Genomic DNA, 12,811 nt, shown 5'->3' with positions numbered 1-12,811 from the left:
ATGCTGGGAGTTGTAGTTTTGAAACAGCTGGAGGTTTGCTCCCCCATATGAAAGTACAGGATACAGGGCAGCGCAAACTCCTAGCGGTAAACTCACTGTAAACCGCCGCCAGTGCGAATGTACCCTAAAAAAACACAACACTACAATACACTACCACATAATAAAGGGTAAAACGCTACATATACACCCCCTTACACTGTCCCTCCCAATAAAAATGAAAAACGTATTGTACTCATTGTTTCCAAAACTGAGCCTCCAGCTGTTGCAAAACAACAACTCCCAGCATTTCCGGATAGCCACTGACTGTCCAGGCAAGCTGTTAGTTTAGCAACAGCTGGAGGCACCCTGTTTGGAAATCACTGGTGTAGAATACCCCTATGTCCACCCCTATGCAATCCCTAATTTTGTCCTCAAATGCGCATGGCGCTCTCTCACTTCGGAGCCCTGTCGTATTTCAAGGAAACAGTTTAGGGCCACATATGGGGTATTTCCGTACTCAGGAGAAATTACACTACATATTTTGGGGGGCTTTTACTCCTTTTACCCCTTATGAAAAGGAAAAGTTGGGGTCTACACGAGCCTGTTAGTGTAAAAAAAATTTTTTTTTACACTAACATGCTGGGGTTGCCCTTTAATTTTTATTTTCACAAGAGGTAAAATAAAAAAAGATGCCCAAAATGTGTAACGCAATTTCTCCTGAGTAAGGAAATACCCCATATGTGAACGTAAAATGCTCTGTGGGCGCACAACAAGGCTCAGGGCTCAGAAGTGAGAGCGCACTATGTACATTTGAGGCCTAAATTGGTGATTTGCACAGGGGTGGCTGATTTTACAGCGGTTCTGACATAAACGCAAAAAAATAAATACTCACATGTGACCCCATTTTGGAAACTACACCCCTCACGGAACGTAACATGGGGTATAGTGAGCCTTAACCCCCCCCCCCCACAGGTGTTTGACGAATTTTCATTAAAGTTGGATGGGAAAATAAAAAAAAAAAATTATTTTCACTAAAATGCTGGTGTTACCCTAAATTTTTCATTTTCACAAGGGAAAATAGAAAAAAAGCCCCCCAAAATTTGTAGCCCCATTTCTTCTGAGTAAGAACATACCCCATATGTGGATGTAAATTTCTCTGCGGGCGAACTACAATGCTCAGAAGAGAGTGAGCGCCATTGGGATTTTGATTTTGTCCGGAATTGAAGGTGTTTACAAAGCCCCCATAGTGCCAGAACAATGGACCCATCCCACATGTGACCCCATTTTAGAAGATACACCCCTCACGCTATGTAATAAGGGGTACAGTGAGCATTTACGCCCCACAGGTGTCTGACAGATTTTTGGAACAGTGTTCCATGAAAATGAAAAATGTAATTTTTAATTTGCTCAGCCCACTGGACCAAAGATCTGTCAAACGCCAATGGGGTGTAAATACTCTACACCCCTCATGGAATGTAATAAGGGGTGCAGTGTTTCCAAAATGGGGTCACATGTGGGAGGGGTCCATTGTTCTGGCACTGTGGGGGCTTTGTAAACACACGTGGCCTTTAATTCCAGACAAATTTTCTCTTCAAAATACCAATTTTGAATTCCATTCCAAACAAATTCCCTTTCCAAAAGCTCAATGGCACTCCTCCTCTTCTAAGCATTGTAGTGCGCCAGCAGAGCACCTGACATCCACACATGGGGTATTTCCATACTCAGAAGAAATGGGGTTACAAATTTTGGGGGTAATTTTCTCCAATTACCCCTTGTAAAAAAGAAAAATTTGGGGAAAACCCAGCATTTTAGGGAAAATTTTTTTTTTTTCATTTACACATCCAAATTTAAACAAAAAGTTGTGAAATACTTGGAAGGTGTTAAGGCTCACTATACCCCTTGTTATATTCCTTGATGGGTGTAGTTTCCAAAATAGTATGTCATGTGTTATTTTTTTTTGCTGTTCTGGCACCATAGGGGCTTCCTAAATGAGACATGCTCCCCAAAAAACATTTCAGCAAAATTTACTTTCCAAAAGCCAAATGTGACTCCTCCTCTTCTGAGCATTGTAGTTCGCCCACAGAGCATTTTACGTCCTAACATTGTTTATTTCCATACTCAGAAGAGATGGGGTTACAAATTTTGGGGGGTATTTTCTCCCATTACTCTTCATAAAAATTGTAAATTTTGGGGGAAAAAACTGCACTTTAAAAGAAGAAAAACATTTTTTCACTACACATCCAACTTTAACAAAAAGTCATCAAACACCTGTGGGGTGTTAAGGCTCACTGGACCCCTTGTTACGTGCCTTGAGGGGTGTGGTTTCCAAAATGGTATGCCATGTGGGGTTTTTTCTGCTGTTCTGGCACCATAGGGGCTTCCTAAATGAGACATGCCCCCCAAAAATAATTTCAGAAAAACTCACTCTCCAAAATTCCGTTGTCACTCCTTCCCTTCTGAGCCCTCTACTTCGCCCGCCCAACACTTTACATACACATATGAGGTATTTCCTTACTCGAGAGAAATTGGGTTGCAAATTTTTACCTTTTGTAAAAATTCAAAAACTGTGTCTACAAGAACATGTGAGTGTAAAAATGAAGATTTTTAATTTTCTTCTTTATTTTGCTGTTATTCCTGTGAAACAAAGGAAAGGGTTAACACACTTACTGAATGTCATTTTGAATACTTTGAGGGGTGTAGTTTTTATAATGGGATCATTTGTGGGGTATTTCTAATAGGAAGGCCCTTCAAACCTGAACTGGTCCATGAAAAATTCCGATTTTGAAAATTTGGGAAAAATTTGAAAATTGCTGCTAAAACTTTGAAGCCCTCTGATGTCTTCCAAAAGTAAAAATATGTCAACTTTATGATGCAAACATAAAGTAGACATATTGTATTTGTAAGGAAAATAGACATTCAAAATAAATTATTAGAGCTTCAAAGTTAGAAAATGCTAAATTTTCAATTTTTTCATAAAATTTTGGAATTTTTGACCAAGAAATGATGCAAGTATCGACAAAATTTTACCATTAGCAAAGTAGAATATGTCACGGAAAAAAAAAATCAATCAATCTCGGAGTCAGAATGAAAGGTAAAAGCATCCCAGAGTTATTAATGCTTAAAGTGAAAGTGGTCAGATGTGCAAAAAATGCTATGGTCCTACAGTGAAATTTGGCTTGGTCCTTAAGGGGTACTCCACTGAAAAACATTTTCTTTTAAATAAACTGGTGTCAGAAAGGTAAACAGATTTGTAAGTTACTTCCATTAAAAAATCTTAATCATTCCAGTTCTTATCAGCTGCTATATGCTGCAGAGGAAGGTCTTTTCTTTTTGAATTTCCTTTCTGTCTGACCACAGTGCTCTCTGCTGACCCCTCTGTCCATGTCAGGAACTGTCCAGAGCAGGATAGGTTTGCTATGGGGATTTGCTCCTACTCTGGACAGTTCCTAAAATAGACAGATGTGTCAGCAGAAAGCACTGTGGTCAGACAAAGGAAATTCAAAAAGAAAAGAACTTCCTGTAAAGCATATAGCATCTGATAAGTACTGGATTAAGAATTTTAAATAGAAGTAATTTATAAAATTTGTTAAATTTTCTGGGACCAGTTGATTTAAAAAAAAAAAATAATAATAATTAAATAAATGGTTTTCCATTGGAGTACCCCTTTAATATTTTGACAAAACAAAAACAGATTTACCCCAGTAGGTCATTTTTGACCACAAGGCTTCAGTGTAGTGATCAGAAGGGTGTGCAGGCCTTTTCCTGCATTTCCTGTCAGTACTGAAGAAGAACACTAGATGATGTCTGATTGTGAAAGAATGTTTTCTATATGAGCTGAATGTACCGTATTTTTCGCTGTATAAGACGCACTTTTTCTTCCCCAAAACTGGGGGGAAAAGTCGGTGCGTCTTATACAGCGAATACACCCCTATCGCGGCGGTCCCTGCGGCTATCAACGGCCAGGACCCGCGGCTAATACAGGACATCACCGATCGCGGTGATGCCCTGTATTAACCCTTCAGACGCGGCGATCAAAGCTGACCTCCGCGTCTAAAGGGAAAGTGACACTAACCCGGCTGTTCAGTCGGGCTGTTAGGGACCGCCGTGGTCCCGAACAGCCCGACTGACTAGCCGGGTTAGTGCTTACAGGACACCGGGAGGGACCTTACCTGCCTCCTCGGTGTCTTCTCCGTTCAGGGATCCCCTGTATGGCCAGCCCTCTTCTTCCTCGTCATCACATCGTCATGTACGTGCGTCGGCGTGCGTAACGACGTGATGGCAGCGACGGAGAGCGAGGATACCCGGCCGGCAGCAGAGACGTTCCAGAGCGACGGGGACACGGCGACAGCGATGGAGCGACATCCAGGGCAGCGGTGACGGGTCCGGAGCGGCGGGGACACGTGAGTATTACCTCCTATCCAGTGGTCTTCAATCTGCGGACCTCCAGATGTTCCAAAACTACAACTCCCAGCATGCCCGGACAGCCAACGGCTGTCCGTTCATGCTGGGAGTTGTAGTTTTGCAACATCTGGACATCCGCAGGTTGAAGACTACTATTGGGTTCAAAATCTTTATTTTTTTAGATTTTGCACCTATAAATTGGGTGCGTCTTATACGCCGGTGCGTCCTATAGGGCGAAAAATACGGTATATAAAAGGCAAAACAGATCATACCTTCATTTAAGGAGCACAGGGTGGCTATGGCCATCTGTTGAAATCTCATTTCCGGGTGATTAAGGAAACTTATGAGGTAGGCTTGGACTTCTTTCATAAATGGTTTCAAATCTGGAGCGACTTGTCCTGTAGCAGGAAATCAAAGGACATTATTATTATACATATAAACTATAAGAGTCGGTGTTGGCCTCACTTTTGGTGAGAAGATGGAATGTGAAGATGTTCCATATCCTAGGTTATTCAAATGGGTGGGCGCGTGTTAAATAAATATAAGCTTGTGGATCACTAAAGTCATATTAACACATTATACAAGGCTTTCTAGGCTCAGAACATTGCATTCCATGTTTAGGTGAATGTGATTCCATACTTTCAATGACCAGGATACACAGATTGGGTTTTGCTACAGGTGTAAACATGATAGTTGTTGCATACTGTATACATATATATACATTTTATGAACTAATGGTTACTAAAACTAGAGATGAGCGAACTTACAGTAAATTTGATTTGTCACGAACTTCTCGGCTCGGCAGTTGATGACTTTTCCTGCATAAATTAGTTCAGCTTTCCGGTGCTCCGGTGGGCTGGAAAAGGTGGATACATTCCTAGGAGACTCTTTCCTAGGACTGTATCCACCTTTTCCCAAACAGCCAGACTGAATAGCCGGGTTAGTGCTTACAGGACACCGGGAGGGACCTTACCTGCCTCCTCGGTGTCTTCTCCGTTCAGGGATCCCCTGTATGGCCAGCGCTCTCCTTCCTCGTCATCACGTCGTCACGTACGTGCGTCATCGTGATGGCGGTGACAGAGAGCGAGGATACCCAGCCGGCAGCAGAGATGCTCCGGAGCGACAGCGATGGATCGACATCCAGGGCAGCGGTGACGGGTCTGGAGCGGCGGGGACACGCGAGTATTACCTCCTATGCAGTGGTCTTCAATCTGTGGACCTCCAGATGTTGCAAAACTACAACTCCCAGCATGCCCGGACAGCCGTTGGCTGTCCGGGCATGCTGGGATTTGTAGTTTTGCAACATCTGGAGGTCCGCAGGTTGAAGACCACTATTGGGTTCAAAATCTTTATTTTTTTTAGATTTTGCACCTATAAATTGGGTGCGTCTTATACGCCGGTGTGTCCTATAGGGCGAAAAATACGGTATATAAAAGGCAAAACAGATCCTACCTTCATTCGATTCGATTCGTCACGTACTTCTCGGCTCGGCAGTTGATGACTTTTCATGCATAAATTAGTTCAGTATCCACCTTTTCCAGCCCACCGGAAAGCTGAACTAATTTATGCAGGAAACGTCAGCAACCGCCGAGCCAAGAAGTTCGTGACGAATCGAATTTACTGTAAGTTCGCTCATCTCTAACTAAAACCTTCTGAGTCTAATGTAATGTTTTTAGTTAGTTAGAAGAATGTGATAGAGATACAGTGTGCTAGCCGTAAAAAAAAAGAGAACAATGCCCTATTGTATGGATATGATGTGTAAAAAACATAAGTGTAAGTGCTCCACTCTTCTTACATTGAAAGGACAATTTACATGAGGAGACTGAGACAAAGGGCTGCACATAATCCCTGGATCGCTTGTGTGGCCATTTACTTTTATTACTGTCGGCCGTACATCCTCTTTTTATATAGGAAATGTCCTGCTGAAAAGTTTGCTTGTTCATCGACTGATTGAGGGGCCTTGTACTTAGGGCAATATCAGCCCATGTAAAAAGGGCCTAACTAGGGCTCAACCACCATTAGGTAAAATTATTCATTCTTCATTAGCATCTCTTCAACTCCCCTTAACATTTTTATCCTTTTTACAGACATTTTATTCAATCAGGTTGTTTGCAATGCAAGTACTTTTAAGTGTTTACATAACAAAATGACCCCATTACATCCCAAAAAAAAGTAAGTCACTTTTTTACAGCTGTAAATGAAAGAACAGCATGTGAAGACATTTTCCCACTGAATGCCATTTAATTCAACAGGAAAAACATAAAATAGGTGTTTTTAGGTGTAATATGGCCGTTTTGTGACTCACAATACACCTAATACACCTACTAAATTTTTAGTTATTTAATTTATTTAAAAGGAGATATCCAGTGGTGAAATACTTATCCTTTATCCTAAGGATAGGGGATAAGTTTCAGATCGCGGGGGGACCGACCGCTAGGGCCCCCCACGATCTTTCTGTACGGGGCCCTGGCTCGCTGGCCAGATAGCGCGTGTTGACCACTGCACAAAGCGACGGCTGACACGCCCCCTCAATACAACTCTATGGCAGAGCCGGAGCGCTGCCTTCGGCAATCTCCGGCTCTGCCATAGCGATGTATTAAGGGGGTGTGTCGGTCGCCGCTTCATGCGGTGGTCAACACGCGCTATCTGGCCAAGCGAGCCAGGGCCCCATACAGAAAGATCGCGGGGGGCCCTAGCGGTCGGACCCCCCGCGATCTGAAACTTATCCCCTATCCTTAGGATAGGGGATAAGTTTTTCTCCACTGGACTTCCCCTTTAAAAAGACTGTCACCTGTGAGAACCCCATAGACTGGTATTAAAGGAAAATTGTCATCACTTTCATGCTGACTGAACTGCAAGTCACCAAGGAGTCACTGGTGACTTCTCCCTGCCCCTGTGGCCTTAATAGTTCCAGAAATATAAAACAGAGCTAATTTCTTTTAAGAACAGCTCCACGTCTGTTCCCAGGTTGTGTGTGGTATTACAACTTGGCTCCATTCACTTCAAATGGAACTGAGCAGCAAAACCCCACCCAACATGAAGACAGCCTGGGAGCAGGTTATTTAAAGAAATTTGCTTGTAGTTAGTACGGTTGAAAAAAAAATACATTCGTCCATCAAGTTCAACCAAGGTATTGAAAGGAAGGGGTATGATTGGATGAAGGGGAAGGTATGTGATTTAATATTCACACAGTTCCCTTGAGCACAGTGGAACTCACACTTTTTCCCCAGGACTTAAAGAGGTACTCTGGTGGAAAACCTTTTTTTTTTTAATCAACTGGTGCCAGAAAGTTAAACAGATTGGTAAATTACTTCATTAAAAAAAATCTTAATCCTTCCAGTACTTATTAGCTGCTGAATACTACAGAGGAAAATCTTTTCTTTTTGGAACACAGAGCTCTCTGCTGACATCTCTGTCCATTTTAAGAACTGTCCAGAGTAGGAGAAAATCGCTATAGAAAACATATGCTGCTCTGGTCAGTGCCTAAAGAGGCCCTCAAGAGAATCTGTACAGAGCTTGTCTGTGTGATATGTCAGAAGTTTTTTTTTTTGAAGTGACAGGTACACTCTAATGCTGATGGGGCAGTGAAAAGCCACCAGGGACTGCCCAAATAACTCATGTTAGGACAGAATTAAAGTGATGACAGATTACCTTTAAGCATTTTTTTTTTTTATATATATATTTTTTGTTTGGACACCATTAAAAGTACATTACCAGAATGTGACAGATGTTTGATAACAGTGGCAGCCTGAAAGGAGAGTTCTTTGTGTTCCAAGCGCACCGCCAGCCTCACCAGGCACTTGATCAGCGCTGCATCCTTCCTTTTAATCAACTTCTGCCGTGTGAAGTCTGGAATATAAAGATGCCAGTCTTAGGTACAGTCCTATTGCACACAATGGGCCTCATTTACGAAGGCTTTTCAGAGTAGATTTTGTAGAGTTTTTTGTGTAGCATGTGTCGTGCACCACAATTTCTGACCAAAAAATCCGACTAACTCGACACTTTACTCAGAAAACCCTACAAATGGGCGTAGCCACGTGTCTCAAAAAAAACTTAAAACCTACAAATTTACTATTGTTTCCACATAAAATGTGTTTAATTTGAGCTCTGGAAAACGCAAAACATAGGGTAAATCACCAAATAAAATATACAATAGTAAATATTGTGAAAACATACCTGTCAGAAACAAAAATCCACAAAGAAAACTCCACTCCACTCTTAGTAAATGAAGCCCAATATCTTAGGTAGGCCAGTGGGCTTCAGCAGCTGGAACTACCTGATCTCTCTTAATAGTTCAGTTCCCACAGCCAAAAATGTACAGGCTATTAAATGTAATTACATCAGTGGAGATATCAATAGCTTTAAAGTGGTAATATGGCGCTCTGAACATTTTGTTCCGAACGCTCAGGCCGGAGGCTGTGATCGTGACATCACAACCATGCCCAATAGTGACGTCACACCACACCCCCTCAATTCATGGCTATGGAAGACTGAGTGTTAGCTGACATGCCCCATCCCATAGACATGAATGGAGGGGGCGTGGTATGATGTAATGACTACTGCCTCAGGAACCCGGTGCTTGCTTAGAATTCTGGGTGCTGTGGGGGATCGCAGGTGGCCCCAGCTATGGGACCCCCCCAATCAGGCATCTTATCCCCTATCTTTTGGATAGGAGATAAGATTTCTAGAAGCGGAATAGACCTTTAAGACTACCATAAACAGCAGCAGGTAACCAGGGAACTGCAATAATAGTAGGAGCTCTGCATCATATTGTTGCCACAGCTAAAGGGGTAATAAAATTATATAATATATAGACACAATATATATATATATATATATAGATACAGAGATTGTATAGTCTAAAGTATATCAATATTATAAGATTACCTTTAGAGGTTTTGTTTCCCCTGTATTTTTACCTTAGTGGAATCTGTGCTAGCATTTAAAGGAATACTCCTGGTCCTTTGACCACCATCTCAGAAAAGTAAAAGGGACAACCTTTTTTATTTGAAGATTTAATAAAAGTGGATGTTTAACTGCTGGTGCTGTGACACTTTTTGTACTGATTAAAAGGGACAACCAGTTGCATTATACTCCGGCTATAAGTGGCTGTAATTTCACATAGGAATGACAGATAAAGCATTTATGCACCGAAACCACCTAGGTTTTTAAATTACTAACTAAAGAAGACACAGCGTTTACATGTATCACAGTAAATATATATATATATATATATATATATATATATATATATATATATAATGTATATCTATCTACACACACACACCTTTTCCCGTATTGTAAACATGGACTTTTGATTGGAAATGTTAAAATCCTACCATGTTCTGTTAGCTCTGCAAGGCAGGACGCCACATACTGCAGCGATTCTTCTTCATTGTTTGAATCAAGAAGTGAAACCAATAATTCCTCAAAGCACTGGCTGCCCACAATAACCTGGCAGGATTAAATAAAAATGACAAAACAAGTGGTATATTTTTAAAAACAGATGAAAACGACGTCAATGTACATATGTTATATAATAAAAAGGAAAATTCCACCTCTCCATGTTTTCCTTCCTGGGTATCAGTGGATCTTGGAAACAATGCACTGATCAACCATAAGAATCCCTTGAATAACTGTGCTCAAATATTTTAGGGTTTTAACCCCTTAAGGACTCAGCCCATTTTGGCCTTAAGGACTCAGACAATTTAATTTTTATGTTTTCGTTTTTTCCTCCTCGCCTTCTAAAAATCATAATTCTTTTATATTTTCATCCACAGACTAGTATGAGGGCTTGTTTTTTGCGCGACCAGTTGTCCTTTGTAATGACATCACTCATTATATCATAAAATGTATGGCGCAACCGAAAAACACTATTTTTTTGGGAAATTAAAAAGAAAACCGCAATTTTGCTAATTTTGGAAGGTTTCGCTTTCACGCCATACAATTTACAGTAAAAATGACGTGTTCTTTATTCTGAGGGTCAATACGATTGAAATGATAACCATTATTACATACTTTTACATTATTGTTGTGCTTAAAAAAAAATCACAAAATTTTTAACCAAATTAGTACGTTTATAATCCCTTTATTTTGATGACCTATAACTTTTTCATTTTTCCGTATAAGTGGCGGTATGAGGGCTCAATTTTTGCGCCATGATCTGTACTTTTTTTTGATACCACATTTGCATATAAAAAACTTAATACACTTTTTATAATTAAAAAAGTAGCAATTTTGGACTTTTTTTTTTTACGTTCACGCCGTTCACCGTACGGGATCATTAACATTTTATTTTAATAGATCGGACATTTACGCACGCGGCAATACCAAATATGTCTATTAAATTTATTTTTTACGCTTTTTGGGGGTAAAATAGGAAATAACTGACGTTTTACTTTTTTTTTATTGGGGGAGGGGATTTGTAACTTTTTTTTAAACTTTTAATTTAACATTTTTTTTTTTTTACACTTGAATAGTCCCATGATTGCTAATACTGATCTGTTCTATGTATAGGACATAGAACAGATCAGTGTTATCGGCGATCTTCTGCTCTGGTCTGCTCGATCTCAGACCAGAGAAGAAGACGCCGGGAGCCGTACAGAGGCAGGTGAGGGGACCTCCGTGCGGCGTTCTGAATGATCGGATCCCCGCAGCAGCGCTGCGGGCGATCAGATCATTCATTGAAATCGCGTACTGCCGCAGATGCCGGGATCTGTATTGATCCCGGCATCTGAGGGGTTAATGGCGGACGCCAGCGGCAATCAGCAGCCGGGATCGGCCGCGCATGACACGGGCATCGCTCCAATGCCCGCTGTTATGTACAGGACGTAAATGTACGTCCTGGTGTGTTAAGTACCACCGCACCAGGACGTACATTTACGCCCTGCGTCCTTAAGGGGTTAATTGCAATTATTGAATACAAAGCTAGAAATATTTGCAATTAAAAACCCTCAGGCAAGTGAACAGTCAGTTCTTGAAGTTGATATGTTGGAAGCAGGAAATATGGGCAAAAGTAAGGATCTGAGGGGCTATGACAAAATTGTGATGACTAGAATGACTGGGTCACGGCATGTCCAAAACAGCAGGCCTTGTGGAGAGTTTTAGGTAAGCAGCGGCAAGTAGCCACAAGAAGTGATCTAACAAAAATCAATGAAATGGCAACTTGGACGACCAAGGCTCATTAATGTATGTATAGAGTGAAGTCTAGCCCATCTGATCTAATCCTACAGAAGAGCAATTGCAGCAAAAATAGCACAATAAATGACTGCCTACTGTGATAGAAAGGCTCCAGAACAGTTTATATCAGTTTGTTGTGAAGCCACAGAACATGCTTACAATGAGCAACAAAATGGTCCGATTAATCACATTTTCAGTAACATCATGTAGAGCATTATGTGTAATTGCTGCTTTACCTGGGGAAAAGAAGGCACCGGGATGAACTATGAGAAGGTGGCAAGCCAGTGGAGGCAATATGAAGCTTGGCTTGGAAAACTGAAAGCTTAATTCAGATCCCGCTCAGGCAGCAGGATCTCTGTTTAAATCTCCAAGCAACTCTGTAGCCAGAGACTTGTCCGAGACTACAGCAGTCAGGATATGGCTTTGTCTGGAGTCCCATGCAATTCTATCGGAATTACGGATAATCCATATTCTGATCTCTGTAGTCTCAAGCTACGAAGTGACTGGGGGATTTAGATATATATCTGGCCCCCGGAGCATGATGGGAGTTACACTTTAAGTCTTGGCATATATGTTGATATTACCTTGTACTCTATCCCCTTCCTAATAACTTTTGCAGGCCAATTACTCCCCTTAATGGCAATGCTATCACCTAATGGCACTGCCTTTTTCATCAGGATAAAGCTATGCAAGGCTTGTAAGGAAAGTTTGAACATTATATAGAGTTCAACATTATAGAGTCCAATAGTGTTGGGGACTTGACCCTCAGATCAGACATTTATCCCCAATCATGTGGATAGGGGATAAGTCTTCTTTTACTGGACATCCCCTTCAAGTTATTCATTTTTAATAAATATGATAACATTTCAAAAATGTGGTTTTCAATTTATTATTATAGGGTATTGAACACAGAATGAAGAGGAGGAATTAGTTTGTCTTTTAGCACAAAGGCACAACATAAAATTTGAAAAAAAGTAAATGGGTTTAAAAACTTTTCGAATGCATTGGATGTGGGGGACAAATTGGATAGCAGAGCTCAGTAGTGTTAACTTAGAGAACAACATACCTCTATATTCTCTGGCTGGCTTAGATTCTGGATAGTGCAGGATGCATGAATAACCACCACAGGATTTGCTCTCTCCCTCTGCATCAGCATGGCTAAATGTTGAAGCATTTCTTCACATAGCAATGCATCCTGAACAGAACAGATAAACAGAGGATTGATGTGTCCCTATAGCGTCTGAAGATAGCA

The 12,811-nt window shown here is 41.1% G+C and overlaps 1 protein-coding gene across 1 annotated transcript in view; it reads right to left on the bottom strand.

Annotated features, from left to right (window-relative positions):
* The window catches only part of LOC130362335 (uncharacterized), a 50,244-nt gene that overhangs the window by 10,941 nt on the left and 26,492 nt on the right, over positions 1 to 12,811 (bottom strand). Inside the window, exons 10-13 of the mRNA XM_056566640.1 lie at positions 12,626 to 12,754; positions 9,720 to 9,834; positions 8,095 to 8,229; positions 4,653 to 4,778 (exon numbers count right to left, since the gene is read on the bottom strand). Coding sequence (XP_056422615.1) covers positions 4,653 to 4,778; positions 8,095 to 8,229; positions 9,720 to 9,834; positions 12,626 to 12,754 — 505 coding nt within the window. The remainder of the gene's footprint in view (positions 1 to 4,652; positions 4,779 to 8,094; positions 8,230 to 9,719; positions 9,835 to 12,625; positions 12,755 to 12,811) is intronic.

Source organism: Hyla sarda, chromosome 3 (genome assembly GCF_029499605.1).
Source record: "Hyla sarda isolate aHylSar1 chromosome 3, aHylSar1.hap1, whole genome shotgun sequence".
In the NCBI taxonomy this organism is placed as follows: domain Eukaryota; kingdom Metazoa; phylum Chordata; class Amphibia; order Anura; family Hylidae; genus Hyla; species Hyla sarda.
This window is presented reverse-complemented; position numbering and strand designations above follow the sequence as displayed.